Below are 27148 nucleotides of genomic sequence, written 5' to 3' on the forward strand. Positions count from 1 at the left end.
CTTATTATAAGGTAATGGCCAAATTGCAATGCTGCCTTGGGAACTTTGGCAACTTCAGGCTTTGTTGTTATTTACCAAGGGCTGAAGTTAGGCATATTCAAATGCAGAAGAGGAGCTATTCTTTAACAAAAAAAATGTTTTTCACCTTAAAATGAAAAGAAATAATGACCAAAAATATGAATAAAAGACAAAAAGTTCTAAATTATTCTATTTAGAAACATGTAACTGCATTGGTTTCCCTAATGTTCCACCACTTTAAACAACAGCAAAGCATAATTCTAATGAACAATCTCTTTTCCTCGCATCACTCAACAGAATTTGAGGCCCTGAAGTCCAGCAACTGATGGGCAGTGGACAGTGAAACCCAGAAGTTTTTTAAAACACCTCTGCCCCACCGTGTGCATGCTGCCCATGTGGAAGGCATGCAGGGCTGCAGCTGACTGGCTAACCTACTGTCCTGCTTTGCACTTGCTGGGCCTCTCCTGCAAAGCGTGGAGCCACAACCCGTAATGTTCCTGTTTGGTTTTGGTCCTTCAGTAGTCACAAGAATTGTTGATTTTATACTTATGGCCACTAAAGTTCTGGTTTTCTTGCAGAGTGTAGCTTAGAAGAAAACACCTGCTGTGAGTAGGCTTAAATCCGTTCTACAAAAGTATCTCCACAGGAAAGCTTTTAGGATGGCACAAGTCACAAGAATTCAAAGCCAGTGACCTCTGTCCTTGTCAGAGAAACACAGGCATACGGAATCTTTTCCTTCACTGTTTCATGTTTTCCAGACACACTGTGATCCTGTGCTTCCTTGTTCCACAGCCAGTGGCTACAGCATAGACCAAAACCAAATTGCACATTTAATTTTGTATGCTGTGCAATCCCTTCTGTTACACAATTAGGTAATAGAACAACAGAGCAGGCCAAGCTATGTTCGCCCCGCGGCCGCAGCCGAGCTGAGGGGACGCTACTGGGACGCTACGGGGATGCTGACCGTATGCCCCTCACGGCCCCTCACGGCCCCTCACGGCCCCTCACGGCCGCCCCGCGCGCGCCGCCACTCGCCCCTCTGGGGTGGGCCTCTTCCCGCCGGCCGCCCAATAGCAGCGCGCCTCCCTCCGTGCCACCGCCCCATTCGCCGGGGCTGCGGTTTCCGTCGCGGGCCGGGATTGGTCGCGGAGGGGCGCTCGGCAAAAGGCGGCAGCGGGCAAAACCCCGGCGGCAGCCGCGTGAGTGAGGTCCCGCGCGCGGCTCCCCCCTTCCCCTCCCCCCCCCCCCCCGGTACAGGGCGGCCACATCGGGCCCCCTGCGGCCATCCCCGGCGGGCAGCGGCGCTCAGCGGCGCTGGGGGCCCCTCGCCGGGCCCTGGCGGCCCGGCCGGCCCGGCCGGCCCCGGGTTCGCCCCGTAGCCTGGGGTGCCACCCGGTTGTCGGCCTGCGCCCCGAAGGCGCCCTGCGTGGCCCGGCTGCGGGCGCTGCAGCAGGAGCCGTGCCACCAGGAGCTGCCCCCCAGAGCCGTCCTGCTGCCACAGGCCGGGGTGATCTTCTTTTGTCCCGGGCTGCCGACCTTGTCCAGCCCAAACCGAAATTCGGGCTGTGCGGGCTCGGCACGGCTTTGCGGCGTCAGCTCGCTGCAGGGCTTAATCCAGCCGCGAAACTTGCTTTCCTTAAATAACCAAATATATATATATATTTATGTATTACTGTTCTAAGTGTTCAGTTCTGCAGGTAGTAGCTTGTGTTTAACATGAACTGATGGAAATGACAGCTCAGGTGACAGAGCACCTTTACACTCGTGTCCCCCTGGGGTTCTGCATGCAGCGAGGAGCTCTCGTCCCCTGCTTGCCACAGCAGCTGCCTGTGGCCAGCGGACAGGAACCAGACGAGGCCCAAGCAGAGGCCGGTGCGGTGCTAGGTCGCAGCGAGTGGGCTGCAGGAGAGGCCGCCAGAACTATTTGTGCTCCTGCCAAGGAGGCCGTGCCATTCCAGGTTTGGAACAGGCTCATCTGCCTACTCAGCACTAGCAGAGGGAGTGTCTACCTGTGAAAGAAAGACTGCAGAACCATCTCTGGTTTCCTTCCTTTAGTTTCCAAGCTGCGCTCTCCAGCAAAGTTACCTCACAGAAAGCAGCTGTCGCCTGCCCCTGCTCTGTTGCATGCGGATGACAGACTGAAGGCAGCCAGAATTCTTTGGGGACAAAACATTTATAGCTCCATAGCTGGAGCCGATAAATCCTTTCATCTGAAGCTTTTCAAAATACTTTTCTATTTTCAGCCAGAACTTTGTAGGTTTGACAGACTTACAAGCAAGGAACGTCTTCAGAAACTGTAGTGCATCTGTGCGAGGCAGTGCTTCCAATCTTGCTGACCGCTGGTTATCTTTCCCTGGTGTGCTCTCTTTTCTTCACGAAATAGGATTATATTTTTTTCTTTTTTTTAATTGTACAATATTATTACACACAGTATTAGTACATTGTAGTAATTTACAGTTTTATTTACAAGATTTGGCAAGAAGCATTTCAAATAAGCATGTCCTATTATTGAAGGAGGGGAACAAATACTTAGGCTTTTTGTTTATCTTCCCTAGAAGAGAGAGAAATCTCACATTCTGAGCAGATTTTTTCCTCTTAAAATTGGTTTCAAGTTTTTTGTTTCTGTGTGCATAATGCAGTATGCAATGCTGCATACTGCAAACAATAGTTCTGTGTGGATCAGCTCCTTGCTTTTCAAACTAAGCTGCAGGGAAAAGATAATGCTTTAATGTGAATGAGCAAACACATGAGATAAAAGAAAATCATTTGTGTCTAAGCTTACCGTGCCGTCTTCCTTCCCTTCTCCCTTTTCTCCTTTTACTGGGGATAGAGTGGGTTTACTGGTTTAGTTTTTCTCTGGGGTGATGGACGAGTCTTTGTTTTTTTAAAGTAGCACAGAGGAACTCCTCAGACTCCCCAGATCTCATCTCAGAAACTGAATGCAGGGCAAGGAAGTGTAATATCAGATATGTTTGCTCCCCGAGGTGTCCAGAAGCAGTCTTCAAAGTCTTGTGTTTTTTTTTCTTAAGGTTAGTTTTGTGATGGAGACAGCGTTGAAGTCTCATTGTGATGAACAGCACCCTCATCAGGCTGAAGACATAAGCAGGAAGCACGAGCAGAACAGCAAGCTTTCAGGTATGTGCTAAAACAGGGACTGGTAATGTTTCGTTTTGTTGATGTGCTTCTTCATCACTTCAGGAAGTTTCAGCATGAATTATAAGTTCCTATCAGTCAAACTCAGGTACAAGCATTGAAACCGAATTGTTAAGCTGCTTTATTTGGAGCAGTTTGCATAGCAATCTAGTTCTAAACAAGGTTTGTTCTGACAGAGCTGTTAGAAATACATCACTGTTGAGGGCCATTTTCTAACTCTGTCTGATGGCTACTGGCCTCAGAATGAAGTTTGTATAGGATGTTTCAGAACTAATTAAGGTTAATATTTTCCTGAGAGGAAACGCCTACGTCTTACTAATCCATACTTTGTTACAAGTGTAACAATGATAGTTTGAAAATAATTCTCCTTGCTTGTGAATTATTGCCCTGGTAAAGTATGTATACACGTTCTTTTTTTTTCCTCCATTTGATTGACTTTCCAAATATCAGTTTTTGCATACTTCTTTATAATAAAATATTCTTTACGCCTGCTTTACAGAAATTAGTCACAGCCTCTACATACTTCATATTTGGCTTCAAAAGAAGTGAATTCTTAAGCAGGCGATAGAGAACACTTAAAATACAAGGATCCGTGACTTGAATAGAAAATTACATAATCTTTTGGAAGAATACAGTACAACATCCTTGTCATGCCATCTAGTGATTGTAGCACAAAGTGCAAAAATTCAAATGCAGAGCAAATGGTTTTTGGTAGTTCCTATTTTGAGTAACAATCTATGAGAATGTGTTAGTAATCTTGATAATTTTCCTGCATTTTTGATCCTTGATTTGCGTCCCATGGATGTGCTCCTGTGTTTACATAAATTACTATTATAGTTTTGTCTTTTATGAAATCAACATTGCACATCTCATGAAAACATTTATCAATGAGCTGGAATGTGAATTCTTACTAAAAAGGCTTTTCCTGTCTCAGGAATTGCTAGGTGGCAGGTAAGTAATTTTTTTTAAAATGCTGCAGCATATAAGGGAATGTGAAGAAGGAGATGATCTTGTATGCGGATATTAATGTCAGCAGGGATAAGTACCCCTCTGCTATTTTTTCCTCTGTTTGTCAATTGACAATACTAGGAATTAAAGTGTGATTTGTGATCTGAAATACAGATCGGATATTGAATCAAGCAATAATAGTCCTAACTCAATTTCCTCATTCTTTCCAAAGCAGGAATAAAAAAAGATATTGAAAAACTTTATGAAGCAGTGCCACAGCTTGTAAATGTGTTCAAAATTAAGGAAAAAATTGGAGAAGGTAAATGTTTTAACTTTCTTGAACTTACTTTTTTTTGTTTTTATAACTTAAAAGGTATAAATCTAAGATGCCAATATATATAATCTAAGCCAGACACATTTCTGATTTACTTTTTGGTGTATGCAGTAATTCTAGTAAGTTACTGAACATATAGGTGTTTTAGTTAGGAACATTTTCAAGAGATCTCCTTGAACATCCATTGTATTAAAGCCTTTCATAAAGCCAGCATTCTAGTTTTGACAACTAAAATTTTGGGGGATAGATTCAAGCAAGTAAGTCTTAACATCCATTCTCTTTCCGTTTCCCTTTTTAACATGGGAAATCTATATGCATTTGTTTTGACATATTTAACTACTGGTTTTGTTTCCACTGAAATCCTTTGGGCAGAAGTGGAGGAGGAGGCTGGAATATTATAACTGCTTTAGGTTTTTTTTTTTTGGTTTTGTTTTTAAGACATACAGCATGGAATTTTGGAGCACTTGTGTACTCCTGATACTCAACAGATACTTCTTTAATAGAAGTTAGGTATTACTATAAACAGATTCTTAGTGGCTTCCAACTTAAGCACTTCTTAAAACTTTACCTTTTTGATCTCTGAAATGTGTAATGACACTCCACACTTTTAAACGAATATGTTTTTGAGAAAACAGGATTGCTTTATAGTTGTTTTGCGATGGAATACACATGATGGCAAACTATGTGGATAAAAAAAGTCTGTCTCTCCAAAAAACAAGCCTCCATTCAGTACACTGATCCAAAATTTAAAGAAAATCTGAAGTTCTGGCTATCATAAATAAGATAGTATAATTAAGCAAAATCTCTAGTTATGGATTGTATTCCAATTTTGCTCTTGGGAGCAAACAATGCTCTTGAGAGCCAAAAATACCACCAGCAGTTCTGCAGCATTATGAGAAGACAAGCTTCAACTTAAGATTCTATTCAGGAGTCTGTTTTGTTTTAGCAGTTCTCACTACCAAAACTAAGGTCTTAGGTCAACTTGGTAACCCATGTTGCTATGAGCAATTCTACTGAATTTATGGGACTCTAGCTTTTTTATGACTGAAAGAAGTATTTAGAGTTTTTGCTGGCATTTGATATATGTATACACTTACAGAATGTTAAATTTAGCACGATGCAAACACAACGCTTAAAATATAATCAAAAGTAAATTGAACTGGTTATTTATACAGAAGAATGTTTCAACTTACATTTTCAGATATCTCATATCTTTAGAATAAATTAACCTTCTCAGAGGTATATTAGGATATCTTTAAAACTATAACGTGGGAGAGTTTATTGTACAGTCTGAATAGTCCCTTTCTCAAATGAATCTATCTTGTTCTGTCTACGTGGTCATGCTGGGGGCAAACAAATAGTAAAGTAGACATCAAGTGAGAATCTGCCTTACTTTATAAATAAGGTAACAGAATTAAGGGAGTGTAGCGATTTCAGAAGTGCTTTGAATAGCAAAAGCAGTGCTTTCCAGGTTAGCTTTAGATAGCCCATTTACATTGCAGGGAGAGAAGAGCTGGATGTCACATGAAAGTGAGCTACCTAAACAAGAAATCAAATCAAAGATAGGAAATTTACATTCAAAGAGCTCTATGTCCCAGGCAAGTTAGACAGTGTTACATTTGCATTTTTACTGACATAAAAAACTTGTATACAAGATCACTGAATTCAGTAATAGAAAAAAGGAACTGCATATTTTCTCTTCTAGAATCTGCTTTTGACGTAGTGTCACGTGCACTGTAAGACTGTGAACAGTTGGATCATTTCTGTGAAAAGCGAATTGACCTAGTTAAAGATGCTGAAGACAATGTTTTTCTCCCTTCTTTACAGGTACTTTTAGTTCTGTTTACTTGGCCACAGCACAACTACAAACAGGATGTGAAGAAAAAATGGCTCTGAAGCACTTGATTCCAACCAGTCACCCTCTGCGAATTGCTGCTGAACTTCAGTGCCTCACAGTAGCAGGGTACATAAACAAAAAAATTTGTGATTGTCATGATTAAAGTACTGAATATTGTCTTGCTGTTCTGCATTTATTTATTTAAAGTTTTGGCACTTCACTTGTTCTGTTTTTTTAACCACAGAAATGTATGATCTTTATAGCAAGAGCAAATAAGAAATGGAGTCTTATCTATAATGAATGTCCTTTCCTGCTAGTCTCAGTTTGCAGATGGTGCTCTATTTTCCATCTGATTCTATAATGTATCTATGTGATAACACATACTGCAGTTCTGAAATGGTTGGAAAAAATAACCTCTTCATCAGAAAATACGTTTTTAGGAATGAATGCTTGTTGCCAGAGTGCTGAATAGTACCTTCAGAAGGAAGCTGGTATCATGAAGGTTAGGTTAGCTTTAAACACAGCAGTAACTACAAACCATGGCCCCAAAACCTGTGGAGCCCTCATTTGCGAATTGCAGAACTTATATGGAACATAACAGTGACATGAGAACAGCATAGTTACTTGCTGCTGGTAAGATTGCTGTCAAAGTATAAGCTAGATATTAAAAGAAAGCCTGACTGAAGTTTATAAGAAATAAAGGAATATCAACATTAATATTCTGGTCTTTATTCAGTGACATTACTTCTCTTTTAGGGGACAAGATAACGTTATGGGAGTTAAATATTGCTTTAGGAAAAATGATCATGTGGTTATTGTTATGCCCTATCTGGAACACGAATCCTTCTTGGTGAGTCCAAGAATTTTATGTGTAGTAGAACCTCTTAGTTGAAAGTAGTTGCATAATTACAGTATCCAAATAATCTTTCAGGACATTTTGAATACTCTTTCCTTTGAAGAAGTGAGAGAATACATGTTTAATCTGTTTAAAGCATTGAGGCGCATTCATCACTTTGGTATTGTTCATCGTGATGTCAAACCCAGTAACTTCCTCTACAACAGGCAGCTAAAAGAGTAAGTGTGTCCAGATGACCATATTGTGATCTCATTTGGGGATGTGTGCCTTGGCAGAACAGAGTAAATCAGGCTTTTTTTTTTTCCTTTCAGCTGCATAACATGTGCTTAAGTAATAAAGCTAAAAAAGATTTTTTTCATTTGTAAAACTTTTATTTCTGTGCTCAGGGATTTGAGTATGGAAAGATTTTTTTTAATATTTAATGTAGTATCTGCCTTATAGAGTGACAAGTACCTGAAAAAATAAAAATTTTACTATTGAGTAGAAGTGCTACGCTTTTTGAATAAGAATGAAGAGAATAAAATCATTAGTTCTCTGAATAAAGCTAATGGTGACTTGGAGTGCATAGAGTAATGTTTGTAACTTTTTGCTCATGGACAGAGTAAAGCTGATACAGATGAGACTGTTGAATTTGGGTTTTTATCTTAAATTGAATTAATTTTTATAACTAGCACAATTGCTTTTTTTTTTATCTTCTGCAAGTTACAATATCTAACAACTGTAAAAAGCAAGATACTGCTTTTTTGTGAATAACGGAATAGATAGATTAAAGTACTGTGTCAGTGCTAGCAGTCCTATGGCTGCGCTGGTGAGTATGTGCAATTAGTTAAAGTTTGTTGGAGAAATGTGATTATATTTTGCCAAGCCCCAAGCTTTGAAATTTGAAAAATACTGATTTTTGTCTCTCAAAATGAATTCCTACATCATTTTGTTTTTCCATCTTTGTTTGAACCTTAATCTTTCCTTAAGATGTGGAGGCTGTGGAATTGAGTTTGTCTGAGACCCAGGGACGGCTGGACTGTTTCAGTAATGGTTTTACCAAAAATGATTATTCTAATGACAAATCTGAAATATGAACTAATGTAGTCCTACCTGTTTGAAGAGTGAAGTAAATTCCAGTAGTAGTGCTTTAAGTTTGGCAAAACTCTCAGCATTGTTATTGTCTCATCTGTCTTCACTGCTGCATTTGTGCCTCTGTCCAGGGAAGTCCTGCAAGTATTGATTCATTTTTACTTGACTGTTTGCTGAGGTAGTTCAGAGCCATTGAACCAGAAGAACCCAGAAAGGAGTTGCTGGGAATAGTTTTTAAAACACCAGTGGAGAAATTTATACACTTGAAAAGCTTACAGAACAAGAAAAAATAAAGATAGATAGATAGGTATAGGGTAAAAACAGTGGGAGACAAATAGGGCAGGACAGATAGGACAAAAGGAGGAAAATAGCATTGTGATGCCTGCAACATGACAGATAAGCAACATATTGAGGAAAACACAGATAAACAAGTAATGACTAGTAGATAGAACTGGTTGATACTTTTTGACTTGTAATTCTAAATTTTTGTCTTTTAGGTATGCCTTGGTAGATTTTGGCTTGGCGCAAGGAACCCCTGATACGAAAATTGAACTTCTCAAAACTGCCCAGTCTGAAGACCAGCAGGGAAGTTGCTCACAAAGTAATCCCAACACAGCCTTGGGAAATGGTGTTTCTGTCAGTGTCACAGCACCTAAACAGATAGCTCAACAATCAGCCTCAAAAGCATCTGATAAACGGTCCAGCTCACTTTCAAAAATACAGATTAAACAAGGAAGAGGAGGAAAGGTTCTCAGTCCTTTTCATTAATATTGTTGCATGTTTAATGTATTGCTTCATCCAACAGGGGGAGATGTTATACTTGAACAAAAGCTGTGCATACTTATCTTGTAGGGTCATAATCTGATGCACAGAATCACAGATTTTACATTGAAGTAGTGAGTTTTATATAACCACTGGCATAATTCTGTAGCTGGTAGATATAATGCATGTTGAAGGCTGCATAAAACTCTAGCACTGGTTTCTCTAGAAAGCCCTAAATCTTTTTCTTTTTTTTTTTCTTTTTTTTAAATCCCAGGTGCCATGGAACTCCTCCCCAAACCAATAATTATTCATGTATGCTTAGTTGCATAACAAATGCAATACAGATGACATTTCAAATTGTCTTGGGGCACTTCTGAGGTGTTATTTGTTTTGTAAGCATGTTTGCTGTTTTGTCTAGATGATGTTTTCTACATCCACAGTAAAGTGATGCCTGAAAATGACTTGCCATGCAGCTGCTCTTGTTTTATGTCACTTCACACTTTTTTTTTGAACTGTCAGTATCCAGCTGACTGTGTATTAGATAGGATCCTTATTGTCCTTTTTGTTGGTATTGTAGGAGGAATATGTGCACCATTCTGTCCAACGCTCTGTCTTTGGAGAGAGGAATTTCAATGTCTATAGTTCCATATACCAGGAGAACTCAAATACAAAAGTAAGAAATATGACTCATCAGTAAGAGCAATCTGTTACATATTTGAGAAATTATAAAACTGGTTGTTCTGTAAGACTGGACACTACTACAGGACCCTGTGGAACTAAAAGTTTTGAGCAGAATATTAAGCGTGTCTTTACTGGAAGGCTTGAAGAATTTTCATTTGTTTCAGTCCCTTTTGAAACTCTTAAAGAGCTAGTTACGTAGCTGTCTCCCTAATGCTAATTCATATCTTTTCTATATGTGTATCTGTGCAACTAAGATATACTTAGCCTTCCTTTTTTATTTTGCAATTCAAGTAATAAATATTTTTATGTATTTTTTATAATTAGGATTTAATGTGACATGGGGAAAAACCCCAAGTAAATTAGAGCGTTGCTCTAACAGTGATCATCTTACTGTAGAATTAGAGTTAGTGCCACTGTGCTGCTGCGGCACTATTTCATACATTTTTTATTTTCATATTGAATTAAAAGAATGCTTGAAAAGTACTAACTTGAAAAAAACTTGTCATGTATTTTTAGAATATCTAATGGATATTGATTTTTGTAACCACTGAAAAATGTTTTCCAAAAGGGAAGGAGGGGAGATTAGGATACTTAGAAAGCTCTAGGATCTGTTTTATAGATGTTATAATATTGGTAGAAAGAGTTGCTATCTTCTGCTCTTTTGTAGCTCTCTGCTGATGGGAGCCTCTTCAGTTGTTTAGGGACCGATATATCTATACGAAAAGGGAAACTTCTTAAATATTTCACTGTCTCAAAAATATCTGTATTGCAGCTCATGAAACAATCAAAGGTGATCGATGTTTCATCTAGAAAGTTAGTAACAAAGAAGAAGATTATTTCTACCAGAACAGTGAGCAATGGGGTAGGCAGGAAAGCTGCCAGTGGTTGTCCATCAAACCTGACCTGTGACTGTTACGCAACGGATAGAGTTTGCAGTGTTTGCCTTTCAAGGTAATTTGCTTCAATAATGTTGTAAAATTGCTTACTGTGCTGTCAAACAAGGTCAGAAACTTAGATTTACTAGACAGCTGATTTAGTAGATGAAAGATAGCATTTGATCTGTGCAACCCTTAAAACACTAAACATACTCTTTTGAAAAAGAATACTTTGTGGAATTCATGGAGTAATTGTTTTACTGCTATCTGTGCCACAAGAGAGATTCACTGTTAATGATTTTCTGTTGCTGTTGTATTTAATTATCCGCCTACATGTGTTGTAGCACATCACTTGAGTTAATGACAAGGCTTAGAGTAGACAATACATCAATCTGTATTTAGTGGTTATCTTATAGGCCTAAATTATGCCAACTGCGTTAAAATTCAGTGATCACACTCCTGCCTTCTGAGGACTTTATGTTAAAAAGATTTCTCAAGCTGTTTGCATTCTGGAAGTCACAAAATGTAGAATAAAAAGGAAAGATGACTGTTCTGTATTTAATTTAAAATATGTTTACATTTTAATAGTAGACAGGTTAGAGAATCTGAGTAACTCCGTTCAAATCCATTCCTCTGCAACTGATTTCAGTTATCATCTACCATTACTTTTTATCCCAACATTAGGAACATGCCTTCATGCAGCGAATTTTGCTTGGTAGGCGTAGTCATAAAACTGTGTGGTTCTGCTCTTAGACTGTCAAAATATGGTGATAGCATTCATTTCAGAAATTAAACATGAGGAATTTGTCAAACTAAAAAGAAAAGTGGCCCATAGAAGAAAGGCACTTCATATTATATGCAAGAAAGCTCTGGAAAGATCTTAGTAATAATCACACAGCTTTTAGTTAACCTAACAAAAAGTAAATTATTGACAACACTCAGAAATAGTGAACCTTAGTTTGCTGTGGATTAATACAGAGCCAGAATGTCCACACCCAAAAATCCAATGCATTTTTGACCCTTAATTAGTCTTAACTTTAAAGTTCCCTTAGAAAACAAACTTTTAGCAGAAATTATGTTACCATTGAATGAAACTAAAAATGATCATTGTGACGGGAGTATGCAGTAAGTATTTCTGTGATGCTACCTTATGCTAGATAAAATAATAAAAACATAACAAGTAATTATAATTAAGCTATTATATGAAGTAATAATCATATGCTAGATAATTATAAGATGCTTCAAAGCTCTAAAAACTGAATCAAGAAGTCAGGGTTACACATCTAACTGTAATAATGTTTAATATTTTTAGAATATACTTCTGTAAGAACTAATTTCTCAATTTTTATATTCTAAACGTATTTGTCTCTTATTACAAGGTGTCAGCAAGTTGCTCCCAGAGCAGGAACACCTGGATTCAGAGCACCAGAAGTATTAACAAAGTGCCCCACTCAGACAACAGGTACTACACAACAGACAGAAACTAATGCCTATTTTCACCTTTCAATCCTTCTCACTTATGCACACTACATTGTCTTTTTTAATGTGAGGCTTTCTTTTTACATAGGAAATTCAGTTTATCATCCATTCTAATACTTAGCAAGCATTTTCTAATTTTAATTAAAAGTTTATTACTCAGAGTAAGGACGAGTTAGGAGTATTTTCATCGTGTTTGAAACTTGAATATGTCTTCATTCATTTGAGGAGTACGGCCATATGCAGGAGGTCAATAGCACACATTTTAAAAGAAAACAAAACATAAGTTTTATCAAGTTTCTTGGTTTATTGGCTTATTTATTCAAGAAAAATCTTGAATAAATCTTGGCAGGATATGCTTTAGACTTTTCTAGACAGGTTGTCACATTTGCTGTCACAGCAGACATAAGGAATAGTATGATTGCAAATGTGTTCTAGAAAGTATTGGTTAATCAGTACTTTTAACCAGATTTTTCCTCTTTGCCAGTGCTTTAAATAGCTGATCTGTAAGTTTTGTGATTTTTTTCTTACTAAGTTTTTTAATTACTCAGGGTTAAAACTTATCAAATTCCAATGTTTACCAGGTTACTGAAACTTTTGAGCAGAACAGCAGGATGGTTAATGCATTAGCTGGTGAAAGTAGGATGGGAGAGGTTATGCATACCCGCAGAATGGAGGACCGGTAAAAGCAAAGTTACCTATTATAAACATCTGGTGTATGACCAGGAGTTTTGACTAACAAAAAAAGGGGATAAATACAATTGTTCTCAGAACCTGTATTTAAAATAACTTTCTAGCCGCCTTTTTTTTTTTTTTTTTCTGAATACATTCTGAGAGAATAGTCAATTTTCAGCATTTCACTTAAAGTGCTTATACATGCCCGGAATAGGCTTACAATACATTTGATTGTCATATCTCTAGATAGCTTAATGCTATTCAAAACAGCATCTGTACTGTGGGCATGACTGTGATTTCAAGAGGTATGGCAGCCTGTTTGGAGTTACTGTGTCTGTGCTGTAACAGCCAGCTTCACGGACTAGAAAACATCCAGAAACCTAGGACAAGTTTAGACAATCCCTAAATCTGTCTAGACAGAATTTAGGCAGAAGGAAGACATACCTAGGAAATTTTGGACACAGGGTAGTCTTAAATAAACTTTCAGACAGTGTTCTGTTCTCTAGGGTAATGGAGAGCAGGATTACAGAAAATATGGGTAAATCTGGAAACCCTGGGTTGTGACACAGCCCTGAAGGTACTGAGTCAGTGGCGCAGAGCTATTGTAATATGTCAACAAAGTGCTTAATTAGAATTGGGTAGACTTATACTAATATTTATGAGATAATGCTATACTTGAAGTAACGAATTTCCTTATCCACTTCCATTTCGGACTGCTGTAGTCAGCTCCTTGTACTCCTGCCAGTCTTGCTACTAGTTTTGGTCTCTGCGCTGCGACCAAGTTACCAGCTGGATCCAGCTGACTCTGTCCAGAGCTACCTTAAGTAACCGACCTAGGTTTATAGCACAGGGAATACAGCCCAAACTCCCACCTTGGTCCTAAACACATCCAGTTACATTTTTAACTTGGTTTGTCCCTCTGCTCCCCTTCAAGTCGATGTGCCTCACTAGTTAGATACTAACCACTAGACAAACGCACAGAAAGGACTCGTGATGTTGAGGTACACAAGATCTTAGTCTGCTGGTCATCCCAGCCCTACCAGAATTGTAGGGCTAGGATTTACTAGTTGTTCAGGTATATAATGTCAGTTAATTTCAGCAAGAGTTAGGTAAACATCTTTAAAGGCCTTGACCTTAATGACTGTCTTTCCTATACAGGGAAACACCTCAAGCATACATAACACCTCAAGCAGATAGTATGGTCAACATTGATACAGTAGTACTAAAACTTATTCACAAGATAAGATGAAAAATGTTTGCACTCTAAATTGTACCCATAATTAATTTGGATTTTTATTTTTAAAAAGACTTAAAACCTGGTTTTGCAACTGAAGTCAACTTAGTAGTTTCACAATCCTGTGCTGATGGCGTTTCTAGCTAAAATGTCAAAATTAATTACTGAAAATTTACCACCTATTTCTGGAAGATAAGTAGAATAACTATGGCTTTATTTCCCGACTGTTAATTTTTCTCTCTAGAGTTTGAGAATTCTTCAAACTCTCTCCTTCACTTTCCTTGCCATCTCTCAAAATTTTCAATTTATTAAGCCAAAAAATTATGGCAGACAGGCATTCTCATAACTTTCAGTATTAAAGTTTCCATCATGCTTTGGCTTCTTTCTTCAGAGTACTCTGTGTACTCTTTATAACGCAATGAAAGTGATGAATAATTTCTAACTATTACAGTTCTTAAACTGGCTATCTTGTCAAGTGATTTCATATTAAAGAGCAGCAAACTATAGTAGGATGAATTTTTTAGTACTGCCTAATTGGCACCCTGAGTCCCTGAAAATTAAGATTCGTGTTCATTTCTGAATAGTTTTTTATTCATGATCTTTATATAAGGCTTTCTTAATCTGAAGCAAACTTAAATAAGTGTTGAAACTAGCAGTTTTTCCCCTTTTCAGCTCCCTGAGTAAAATAACTTGAACATTGTTTTGGTACTTTATTTAGGTTTTGCAAACTAATGAAATTACTCATGTGAGAAATTCTACGGAAAAACTAAAGCACTCCTCTGTATGAAAGCAGGAAACCTTTGTATATAATTATAGCAATTTACACTGTTTGCTGACATGTTATCTATGTGACCAATGTCAGTAATTCAGAACATTACTTTTTCTGGTAACATTTCTGGTCATAATTTCTTTTTGAAGAAAGTTGGGATTTCGTTTGTGATGAAATTGTAAGTTTACTTGTTACTGAGTTTGCTTTCAATTGCAGCAATTGACATGTGGTCTGCAGGAATTGTATTCCTTTCTCTGCTCAGTGGACGGTATCCATTTTACAAAGCAAGTGATGATTTAACTGCTTTGGCACAAATCATGACAGTTCGTGGATCCAGGGAAACCATTCAGGCTGCTAAAACTTTTGGTATGCAAACCATAATTATGGGGAAAAGGGGAAAATGTATGCTTGGTCTGCTATTTCATACAGTGACTTACAGTCTAGTTGTGAGTTTTAAATTATAAATACATTTTTAAGTTCTGGGAGTCACTTTAGAGGTAAATCACACTTTTTGCATGTAAAATGCTATAACGCTACTAATCTGTACATGCACAGTTTTAAGAAAATTTTGTATTTTTCTATCTTTTATAATTTGTACATGGGGTACCTCATGCCATAGATTTCCCAACCTGTCCACAACTTTTCAGTAAGTCAGGGCCGCTTGAGGTAAAATATGCCAATTAAATGCTTTCTACCAGCATTTGGTTAGAATTTTTGAGGCAATGTTTCTACTCCTGCAAAATCTGCCTTACAGCCTTAAGTCAATATGATTTAATATTTAGATGTTGTAAAACTTGCTTTATTATCTTCTCAAAAAGGACCAGTAAAAAACAAACAAAACAAAACAAAAAAGAACAACAACAATTAAAAAAAAACACAACACCAACACAAGAGAGGGCCTGTTCGGAGGGGGAAAAAAAGCACAAAAAATGAAACAACCATTCCCCTAACTGTCTGCAAGCCACACGTTAAAGCACTTGATACCTGGAAGTGTAAGTGACAGCATCAATTTTCATTCTCCAGATACGGGTGTGTAAATCAGTAATGTAAGTAATAAACTGAATTGGGTTTTTAATTTTCAGTTCTGTAAAGTTAGTTGACAGTGAAATGGGAAAAGATGCTGTGTGGACTGGGTGACAATTTGTCAATTCATAACTTCATGAACAAACAGAGATAGGTTTGCTCTGAGCAGAACTGAGACTGTACTTCCGGCTTGCTGGGGCCATCACTGTAAAACATAGGTGGCTGGTTTGGGGGGTGGCTCTTTTGTGTGTTTTTTGTTTGTTTTTGAACTAATGTCTGTTATGCTTCAAGATCTGAAATATTCTCTGAAACAAACTTAGAAGCTATAATTGCAGAGCAAGTATAATAAAATGTCATTTTCTGAAAAAAACAATTTTTCTTCCTAGGTAAATCTGTTCTGTGTACTCACGTTATCCCAGCACAAAACTTAAGAGTCCTTTGTGAAAAGCTGAGAGGAACAAACAGCAGCTGTAGCAGATCCCAGCCTGATGTACCCATCAAGTCTGTAAATGACTCAGCTTTGCCAGTTGAAATAGACAAACAGTGTGCCCCTGAGACACTTGGAAAAGAAATTCAATACTTAAAGGGTTGTCAGGAAGGTGATGGTGCTTCTGAAATTAAGGCAACAGACATGAAAGGATGGGATCAGGTTCCTGATGAAGCATATGACCTACTTGATAAGCTACTAGACTTAAACCCTGCAACAAGAATAACTGCAAAAGAGGCTTTGCTGCATCCCTTTTTTAAAGACATAAGACTATGAGAACATATCCTGTTATTGCTTTGATACGTTATGTGAAAATGAGATTCTGAAGCAGTTTTACCCTGTTGCCCTTAATGTTTACACTCAGTGAAATACCATGACATTGTGCACAGCACTACTGAAATTGTCTTGTGCAGCTGGACTGCAAATGTAAGTTTGCATTAAGAAATACTTGCAGATGTAAATATTACATAAACATCACTAGCGTGGTCTTATCCTAAGACACTTTTGAGGTGTTATTACTGTGCATACCTGTTCTCTAAGAAAATCTTCTTTGACTAAAAACTAAAAAGAAGAGTTTCTTGCGCTCTAAGCTTAATTCTCAAGATTCTCCCTCAAAACATACAAATTTGTGTAAAGGCAGGACTGAGATGAAAAAGTGCTTGAGAGGCTTTTTTCCATAATTTCATATCTCTGCTTTGTTCCTGAGTAGTACATGGGAGACTGAAAATGGAACAAACTGCATTAATTTTGTTCAGACTATTTTCAGACAACAGTTTTACTTTGGGAGTGTTGCTAGAAGAAGGGCCAGGTATTGGAGGTTTTATCATCAAAAGAAATGCATAACTGTTTTTAAAGTACATTTTCTCTCCCCCCATCTGTTCATTCCTACTTAGGTAATAGTAAAAAATGCAGATACTCATTTTGCACAGCCCATATTCCTCTGTGCCATGGGTAGCTGTCAATATGCAACAACTATGGTCTACGGAATGTCTTGTGTGACATGTAAAAGTGATTTCTGTTATGGAAGCTGATCTTCACAGAATATCTTTTTAAATAAAGGATTTGTTTTTATAACTTCAGAACAGTGTCTAGAGATGCTTCTATAAAAATAAGATTAGTCGAGTGAAGTTTTCCTGTGGGACATTCCTGCTCAGGAAGAATTATGCAGATTTGTTTCCTGCATAAATTCCTCAGTAATGTAAAACACTTTTCAGATAGCACTAGTGTGTATAGCTGTCATAGTGGAAGTATCTTAACTATCAAGGAAGTCTTACACAAAGTTAAAAACTAGCTATTGTCTAGTCTTAAGTAGGAAAAACAACCTTAATAACCTCTACCCCCAAGTATCATTGTACAAAGTAAGTTCCATTATGCTCAGCAGAGGTGCTTCTTTAAAAATGCATGATACTTATGGAGACTGAAATTTAATACAATGTTTTTCCACTTACATTTCTTCAAATGCTAGTGGAGCTGTTGCTGTAAAAGGTTACAAGCCATTCTGTGAAAAGATTACTGCTTTGATAACTTTTGTACAAGCCTTCCCATAGAAGGTGTTTGTAATGTTAGTGCAAAGGTCGTGACCAGTGCTGTGGCTGAACAGCAATTCTTTCAATATATTCAAAATCTTTAATACATACAAACTGATGGTAATGTTGCTCTGTTCCTGGCATCAGCTGTTAGAGAAAAATATTTGCAGATGTCAGAATATTGATTGCAGAAAATCTTGAAACCCACAAAACCCTGGGGCCTCAGTCTTAGTAACGTTTGCTGTTTATATAATTTCAACAAGCACATCGCTGAGAAATTATTTATCTAAAGGAACTGTGGCCAAATTTGGCAAGCAATGCTGTCTGCCAGTGTCTGCAGATGTATTGTTTCCTCCTACGTTCACTCATGCTGTCTATGGTCTTATGAGAGCACTAGCTGACAACAAGCAAAAATATGTCAACTATCCATTATGAACTTTCTAAACCACTTCAGCTTTTTAAGCTTTCCTGTTAGTCACTGCACTGAGCAGCTCCTTGCAGCAGGCACTACAATAATTAACCACTGCCTAGGTTTAATACAGCAGGAACATCATTGCTGATGGTGTTTTTACCACTACTAAGAGTAAATAAACTTCTGTAAGAAACAATTCTAAGCTCAGTATATTCAATAACAAGCTAGAAGAATATATTGTTATTCTTTTCTCAGATACTTAAAACCTGAGTGATTGGGGGCAGAGGCGGGTGATAAAGTGAAAAGAAAAATGTTCAAAAAAGCACATGCCTACAAAGTACTTTTTTTGCAGCATTCTACAGAAGGATGAAAATCTCAAGTAAAATATTAAATGCAATGGGATCTCAATGGGGAAGGAAGGAATAATAAAAAGGGGGTGGGGGGGGAAGGAAGGAGAAGGAAGAGGGTAAGGTTAGGCCGGTTGGAAAACAGCAGGGAAACACTAGAGGTGAGCCATAGCTGACACTGAGCTTTCTCCTTATCTCTTCATTGGTTCTAAGATTACAGAATCACAGAATCATCTAGGTTGGAAGAGACCTCCAAGATCACCTAGTCCAACCTCTGACCTAACACTAACAAGTCCTCCACTAAACCATATCACTAAGCTCAACATCTAAACGTCTTTTAAAAACCTCCAGGGATGGTGCCTCAACCACCTCCCTGGGCAGCCCATTCCAATGCCTAACAACCCTTTCAGTAAAGAAGTTCTTCCTAATATCCAACCTAAACCTCCCCTGGCGCAGCTTTAGCCCATTCCCCCTCGTCCTGTCACCAGGCACGTGGGAGAATAGACCAACCCCCACCTTGCTACAGCCTCCTTTCTCTCAAAGCTTCAGGTAAGAACTGAGTACATAGATTCCTTTAAAGTTTAATAACATGATTTGACCCGTTTATAAACTGAATGTGAATCTGCTACCATGATAGTTGCAATTGGAAGAAACTCCAAGCAGAAATGAGTGCTACAACACATGTTCAACTTGTTGTGAGGCCACAGCTGGACTTCTGTTAAGTTCTAGACACTGTGCTATGACAAGGATATTAATAAATTGGAAAGAAACCAAGAAAGACAGCAAAAATGAGCATGGACTTGGAAAGATGAAACTGATAGGAAGAATCCTGAGAAAATGCTGGGAACAAATCTAAATACATCTGTGTATCTAGTACAGCAAGGACAAGGTTATTCTTGGTACTAAGCAAGGCTAGGTGAGGAAATGGTGGCACATTTTAAGCGTACAGTATTTTTCCTATTTGTAAATGATAATTAGGAAAGAGGAGGGAATATAATTAGAAGTATTGAAAGAAGCATCTGCAGAACAGCAACAAGATTTTCTGCATAATACTGACAATAAGGTATACATGAATTTCTAAATCCTACTGAGATTGCAGTCCTCTCTCTTTTGAGATCAGATTCAACGGCTTTTGAAATCGGACTCAAAGTGTTGAAGGGTTTATTTAAAAGTGAAATGTTATGGGGATAAGAAAATAAATAGTGCATCAATATTCTGAGGATATTCAGTATCCTTCTTATTTTATGCATTTGCCATACCTAGACTTTACATGTTCTTTGCTCTCCAAAAGTTAAAAGCAATGCAGAACCAATATGCAGCCAAGGCTTCTAATGCAGGTGCAAAAGGATCCCCAGAATCTTTTTAGTGGCCTCTTGAGGCCACCAGGTCTGATGAGATCCTAAAATATTTCCATAGCTGTCCAATATCTAGCCAAGTTCCTAAGGTCAATAACTAGATTGGACCTTAAGGTAGAAAATTAAAGAAATTTTCATACCATGGCACCTCTGACATGGGTTATCTAGTAATCAAGGTACTGTGATTTTGCAAGAAGTAAAAAAAAAAAAAAAAAAAAAAATCACATGAAACTCATGGTGGACTTTATATTCTATTCTGGCTACTGTGCAACATCTTATTTTGGTTATGACCGCCAAACAAACAAACGAAAAAAACATTTCTTTTACAAAGATGATATATTTTCTTAGCATCTCTCTAACTAGTCCTACTAATTGGCAAAATACAAAGAAACAAATATAAATACAAAAAAAACACCTATAGAGTTTGCCTCAGAACTATTTGATGATGAAGAAGCAGCATGTTCTTCTGAACTGATGACGTGTAAAACAATGTTTGCATTTAGCAGGGTACACCTGAAATTTTCTTAAGTGCTGGAAACAATGTACAATACAATGGAAATAAAATAATAATAATAATAATAATAAAAAACAGATTTCTCCCATTTATTTGATTTAGCATCTCATTTAAAAGACACTTTTGCTGGGAAGAGAAAGTCCCTAAACACTGAAGGCACCTAGGAGAACAACAGCATTTTAAATTAAATTAATACCTTGTATGACTACACAAATCCTGTTTCTATAACCACACAATATTATATCTCGATCAGTAGGCTTATAGCAAGGACAGCTTTCTGAAATAAGACTCAAGCAATGATCTTTATGCAATACATTGCAATATGTCTTCCTTTATTTGCTTTTTAAAGTATATAGCCTAAAGTCATTTTTTCTACTAATGTAACTTCAGCTTCATCATGTCCCTTTTCCAGAAAACAGTGCATGTACCAGGTCAGTGGCAGTACATACGTGGTTCATGCTCCTTTCTACTGCTTTGTTCCTGGTTGGCCACTTCAAAGGGTAGTAAATATTTAAATTGGCAGCCTGTACACAGTGGGTGGAAATTGGATAGTCCCTTTGATCACACGCCTGCGAATGCTAGCATATAGAACTTTGTTACTCTGAAAATTTCTGGTACCAATGCGGTGAGGGCCCAGTAAATTGGGTATTTTGCAACAGAGGGTATAGCACAACTGAGGTAACAGGCATATTTAAAGAACTTTGGTTAGGTATTTAATTTTGCCTCTCCGTGACTCAGCCCTTTTCACTTTCATGTCCTTTTGACTCTGCAAGAATGTTGTCCCTATACAATGCTTTATTGTGTCATGTTAAAAACGAACCACCATGACCATTCCTGACTATCCCCAGAGAATTGTTTATTCCATTTCTGGAAAGACTTACATTATCCTGTGGGGATATGGCAGGGAAGATGGTGTTTTTGTTACATGTCATTTGCTTTCTTGCATAAGTTTTTCCACGGTTTTCAGAGAATGCAGATTTTAATCTAAGCCTTAATTATGCGTTTGTTTCAAAAAATACAAGAGCTAAGAAGTATTTTACTTAAGGTATCCATTCTACAGTTTTCCTTTATATGACATAATTAAACTACTTATAACAACTAATGCATAAGCAGTTTTACTTCTTAATGCAAAGAGATAGGGATGTGGCCTAGCAATTGAAGTATTTGAAGAGAATTACCTTTTTGTGATGAAAGGTTATACAAACTGGTTTAACCAATATCTAGCAGGAGGCAGCTTATTGATAAAATCTCAGATACTTTCAATTCCCATGTTTCCTCACCAGCTCCCGCAAAAAGTCCTACCATATCAGGTTCCCCACACTGTGTTGCTGTGAGATATTGGTCTTTGATGGTTCTTTTGTTGCTCTGAATGTTACTGTGCATTATGTGCAAGTCCCCCAATTATTTTCATTTCCAATTGTCCTATGGGTCTTCTCTCGAGTCCTGTTCCTGTGCTACTGTCCATTTGCGTGTTTAGATTTCAGCTCTTCTCATCAAAGCCCCTGACTTGGGCTTGGCAGTGTAGGTAAGAAATTCTAGAGTTCTGGTGTTACATTTTTCTTATGTCTGTACTCTCATCTTATCTGATCTTGGAATACCAGTTTTAAACAAAGGAGGAAATCTATCTTCTGCTGATGTCTACTAGATGTCTACACACCTGTCTTACACTGGAACAAAGTGGTAAAATGAGACAGTAACACTGAATTCAAAAAACACAGAACACAATGCCTTTTTCTTGTTTCTATAAAAAAATCAGCAGCTTCTTTTTCCTTCACCACACTCCTATTTAGCTATAAAAGTCGTATCAAATTCTGCTCTCTGATTCTCAGCCCACTCCCACAGCTCCTCGTGGGGCTCCTTCCACTTTTCAAAAATGAGGGGACTGCAGTGGCTGACTTACTGCAGGAAGGTACAAGACTCACACCAGGGGTCTTCTTGTTCCTTTAGTACTTTTTGTTTTATTGAATTTCACTAGGGTAGTTTACCATGGAAAATTCATCACTGTAGATTTGTCCTGTATGCGGTTATCATCTAAGGGGATCTTTCATGTGTGCCGTTGGGCCTACGTTTTCCATTGCTACTCTGCTTGCAACTGGCTCTGTAACTCAAGTCACATACACTATGGTTGCTTCATGAAAAAATCACATGTAGTTTGAATTTATAGGTATTGCCCCGAGTTGTCCTTGTAAAAAATCACAGTATTCTGAAATACTCACATAAGTGAGCACAGACCATGCTGAGAGGGGAGAGGCTCAAGTTACTTCCTGATTGCTAAGCTTTTCTTTTGTTAAAATCAATGACTTCATTAATTTGATGCATAACTTAGATATGGTAAATGTCCTAACAGCTAGCAAAATGAGGTCTGCAGAATCCTTGGTAAAATATTTTGGACATGGATGAGGATATACTGCACCAACAACTGCTCTAGAACTGCAGTCCCTGGCCTTCTTTCAGAGACTATAAAATGAGACCTAATGTAGGGCTTTTCCTTGGAACATTCCCACGAAGATTCATCATCTCTGCATTTCATAGAGCACATAAAACTCACAGTTTCTAGACATATTAGATCCTAATGAATTTGGAATGACATTACTGTGCCACTTCAGCTAATCGCTGCTTCTGCAATCATGCCGCCTTTAGGACTCCTGACTGGACATGCTTTACTCTGCCTACAGCCTGCCTATAAAATTTAGGGTAAAAAATTAGTACTCTGCCAAATCAATTACTTTTCAAGAGTTGACTGTCCACAGTCGTAGAACAAAACAATACCATTTCACAAACTATCATGTATTAATTATTCAAAAGAAGGAGGCATACCACAGTGCTTACAACTCACTGTTTTTATCTCTGAAATATTCACACTCCATGGTCGTGAAAGGCTGACACATACTGCACTCTTAAGCTGTAGCTTGTAAATTGAGACTGGGTTAAGTCAGCTTTAGATTTCTCTATTCTTTTTTGTAGTTTTATGTGCCCAGACTGAAAGACAACCAATGTCCACAGCTCTCTGATTTGTCTGGAAGGCTGAAGGACAGGAGGGGCGTAGCCTTACACTACCTGTGCCAGTTTCAGGGTTTGGGGCAACTCATGGTCCTGAGAGCACTGCAGCTGGCACAGGTTGGAGTGGCCCCAATGATCGCCTCCCGCAGCTGCCCAGGCCTGGAGAAGGCCCCGCTGCTGGGCGCAGGTGCTCCTCAGGCCTGGCTCTGTCCGGTCACGGCCAGGAGATGCCCAGGGCCCCCAGCTGCCCCGCTTGGTGCAGCAGCCTCTGCCTCCCCACCACACAGCGCAGGCAGCAGCCCTCTCTCTCTCTTCTCGCTGATCTGTTTCAGTTTATAAAACTGACAAATGGAGTAATAGATAGCTTTTTAAGATATGCGGCTTATTTGTCAGGAGGAGCAGAGCTGGACACAACAGCGCAGGATTTTTCCCTTATCGAAGCAGGCGAAGAGCTGAAAGATGGATGTTACCAGATACCACAATAAATTCCAATTCCCATCAAACAGACTGTAACGAGCCATTAATATCCCCGGCTCGGAGGGAGGGAGATCTTCCTGTTGGTCTGTGCTCCTACACTGGGGTGACTTTTTCCTTGAACTGCACCACACAGTCAACAGAACATAACTCCGGCTGCTAAATGACAGGAAAAATTATCTGATTTAAGCCTTATTCCCCTTGGTTCAGAAGGAAATCTTTACAACAGCAATAAGCAAAAGGGTTGTTCCCCCCTCTCCTCGCTCCCACCACCTTGACTTCTACATTCTCCTTCCCAAAAACGTGTTTATTGAATTTATAATACACAATTCAATATACCAGACCTAAGCACTGAAGGGATCTTTAACAACTTTTCCCAAACTTGCTGGTAACCAGAGAGTTGGAGGAGGCCTCCAACCTGAGTTCCTTGATCCGTGTGGAACAAAAGAACAGTTCCCAGTGCCAACGAAAAGCCTTCATACTAGCCATGTTTTGCCAGTAGCTTTTCTGTTTTCCCATCAGTGTCAAGGCAAGAATGTGATTTCCTCCACACATTTTCAGCCACAGTTCTGCAAAGAGAGCCTCTCAGTTCTCTTTGGCCCTGCTATCATGAGAGCTAGGACAAGTGAGATTTTAATTCAGAAGTTTATTTTAGAATAATATAAAAAATACACGTACACAAACTATTCCAGTTAATAATCAGTGTGAGTACAGGAAGAACCTGAACAGACAACAAGCAGAAAACAGATGAGAGCAGCAATAAAATGAAACTGAGATGGAGTTCAGTGCAAAAGGAAGAGCTATTTGTTTTGATAGTTTAGAGGAGTAAGAAGGAGCAAGCCCACTCCAAGTTTTCAAAGCCAGAGTCTCTCAGATAATTGCAGAAATACTGATCAGCCTAAGCACCAAGGTGTTACTGAATACACTACACCATCTGAAAGTGGGAGGCACTACTCTCACGTTGTTGGCTATTTGCCTACTAGGGGCAGACCTGCACCCGGCAGCCCTGTGGTCCCAGTCCTTATCTGTCCAGATTGCAGACTTACATGGACAAGCTACAGCTTTTAGGCTGCGCCACCCTAGGTTCCCTCCTCTAAAAACCTGGCATATGGGGAGACAGAAATGGAAAACAGGTTTTGGGACTGCATGTCTGCATCTCACCCCATTATGTGAAGGCAGGCTGAAGCTAGGGGAAAAAAAACCTTCCATCTTGTTTGAAAAGTGCTTCCTAAGCATAACCTTGTGAAGTAAAGCACTCTGAATAGTGATTAAAAACAAAACACCCCCCTGACTTAGAAGCTCATGTCAAAGAAGCTTAAGCACATGCCTTGAGTTAAACAGATGTTTAAGTTTTAGCTCGAGTGGGGCCTGTGCTGACTTGGCGCTATTGCAGATTTACAGGACTGGCTAGCAGCAGCGCCGTCCCGTAACACTGCTGGTACCTCTGCTCTACTGATATGTGCTCCTTGGTATGCACATACTGCAAACACTGACTCAGATGCCAAATTTCTGTAACATACACAAAGCCATAAAAGTACTTTGCAATCTCTAGCAGTGTATTTGACTCAAATAAAGCATCTGCATTTCTTGATAATGAAATATATATATATATTTGTGTGCTACAGAGGTACAAAATGTTTTCATAACCTGATTACTGACCCAATAAAACTAAAATGCCACATGAAACCAACAATGGGCAAGGAAGAAAACACAGGAGGAGGTGAAAAAATGTAGTTTGTTACAAGATACTTTTCAACTACTGACATGTTAAGAAAGCATTGTATCCACAGTGTCTAGAAATGAATACATGTGTTACAAATACTAGACTTTTAATTTCTAAACTTTTCTTGAAAACTCTGCCCTTTGCTAGCCCAAAGCGCCAGGTTATTCCAAATGGACTTTATCTGCTTTAGAGACAAACTCCATTGCAGGGGGAAGCTCTAGTTGCCAAGTACTTGGCAAAACAGCCTTGCAATTAGGTACTTCCCTCTACCCTAGGGAACCTGAACTATAAAAAGAGAGCAGGAGACAGACCCAGATTTAACTATATGAACTGCACTTACTCCAAAAGCAGCATGCCAAGTTTCAAAATATTCTGGCTTGCAATAAAGCTTTAAAGATAAGTTTCCAAAAGCCATCTCAGAAGCCTGCTCAATACACACACAGTTTTCTTACAGAAATACAGTTCAGAGTGAGGCCTGGGTACTGCAACTTTTGCCAGAATCAGGACATATATAGAGAATGTGCTCATGCACTGTCTGTAAAACTCAGCCCATTAATTACAGTTGGCAAGCAACACATATAGGAGGCAAGGGTGATTGTGAAATAGATTGCAAGATCTGCTGTTTTTTGTTTGTTTTAAAAAAAAGTCCATGTCAGAGGTACACAAACATTCTGTGAATAAATAAGCATATCCCTGCAAAAAGTGACTGAGAAGACACACTGGCACAGAGATCCTCAGCTGGTGTTCCATATGCACAGCAACTGACTTGCTAATCAAGTTACACTGAAAATACCTCTTTCTTACAGTTTTCTTTTCCAAAAAGTTGCAGATGCACATATCCATTGGGAGGAAGCAGCAAGAGGATCACAGGATGCTCAAGTCTTGCCACACTTCAAAAAAGTATTTTTTATTCCTTACTAGTTTCTCAAGCATAGGATGAAGAAGCAAGAAAAATGATCCACTTAAGAGGCATCTGTGGAAGAAAGCCTAAGCCTTTATCTTAAAAGGTTACATGAATTTACTCCTTTTACAAGTGAGGGCTGCAATGAAATGTGCAGTCCCTTCCTTTCCTACCTGGTTGAGATTGCTGAAACAGACTGGTCCCCCCAAAACTCTGGCTGCACCTAATAAGATCATCCATCAGACAGCTAAATGGACACACACAAGTGTAAGCAACCTAAACAGTTCTTGGAGCATGAACTTTAATCCCACTGTTTTCCTCCATTAAGTAGTGTTCTCTCCTCTCTCCTTTCCCAACACCAGAAAAGTTTCCCATGAAACTCCATGCAACAGTGATTGCAGACAACAACAAAGAAAACGAGCATTTCTCACAAAATGGCAAAGAACAACAAACGCTCCAGCTGATGGGTAGCTCTGCCAGCCAGCTGCGTGCCAGGGAGCTGCAGGAGCGGGACTGCAGGGGCAGGAGGACGAGCCAGGGCTGAGGTGCCACGGTGCAGCAGGGGAAGGGACCTTAACAGCCTAATGTACGGCAGCACTTGTATTTGTAACTCCACAGTGCAAGTCAGGTTGAAGAGCACACGTTTTAAGAGTCAGGAATACACCCCAGGTAGAAGCAAATGCAATACAGAGCCCTG

General features: G+C 38.8%; 2 protein-coding genes across 17 annotated transcripts in view; one reads left to right on the forward strand and one right to left on the reverse strand.

Moving 5' to 3' along the window:
- The window catches only part of HFM1 (helicase for meiosis 1), a 139469-nt gene that overhangs the window by 70221 nt on the left and 42100 nt on the right, over window positions 1-27148 (reverse strand). For 11 of the 13 annotated variants that reach the window (XR_010833188.1, XR_010833187.1, XR_010833186.1 and 8 more), the window contains one exon: window positions 8239-8355. The gene's annotated coding sequence lies outside the window, so the exon portion shown is untranslated. Of the gene's footprint in view, window positions 1-449; window positions 889-982; window positions 1093-8238; window positions 8356-27148 lie in introns of those variants that run through there. The other 2 variants (XM_048066949.2, XM_048066948.2) reach the window with 2 other exon arrangements.
- On the forward strand, window positions 844-20445 carry CDC7 (cell division cycle 7). 4 transcript variants are annotated; one of them, XM_048066978.2, is made up of 12 exons: window positions 844-1217; window positions 3048-3153; window positions 4352-4438; window positions 6281-6416; window positions 7047-7140; window positions 7222-7364; window positions 8715-8964; window positions 9557-9652; window positions 10433-10611; window positions 11915-11997; window positions 14906-15055; window positions 16099-20445. In XM_048066978.2, the coding sequence occupies exons 1-12, from the start codon at window positions 975-977 to the stop codon at window positions 16473-16475; spliced, it is 1944 nt and encodes a 647-aa protein (XP_047922935.1). In that variant the 5' UTR covers window positions 844-974; the 3' UTR covers window positions 16476-20445. The 4 variants fall into 4 exon arrangements, with proteins under 4 accessions (XP_047922935.1, XP_047922936.1, XP_013042004.1 ...); XM_048066979.2 differs by having other exon boundaries at window positions 4355-4438; XM_013186550.3 differs by lacking the exon at window positions 844-1217 and adding an exon at window positions 1348-1976.

The sequence above is a fragment of the Anser cygnoides genome, chromosome 8 (assembly GCF_040182565.1).
Source record: "Anser cygnoides isolate HZ-2024a breed goose chromosome 8, Taihu_goose_T2T_genome, whole genome shotgun sequence".
In the NCBI taxonomy this organism is placed as follows: Eukaryota; Metazoa; Chordata; class Aves; order Anseriformes; family Anatidae; genus Anser; species Anser cygnoides.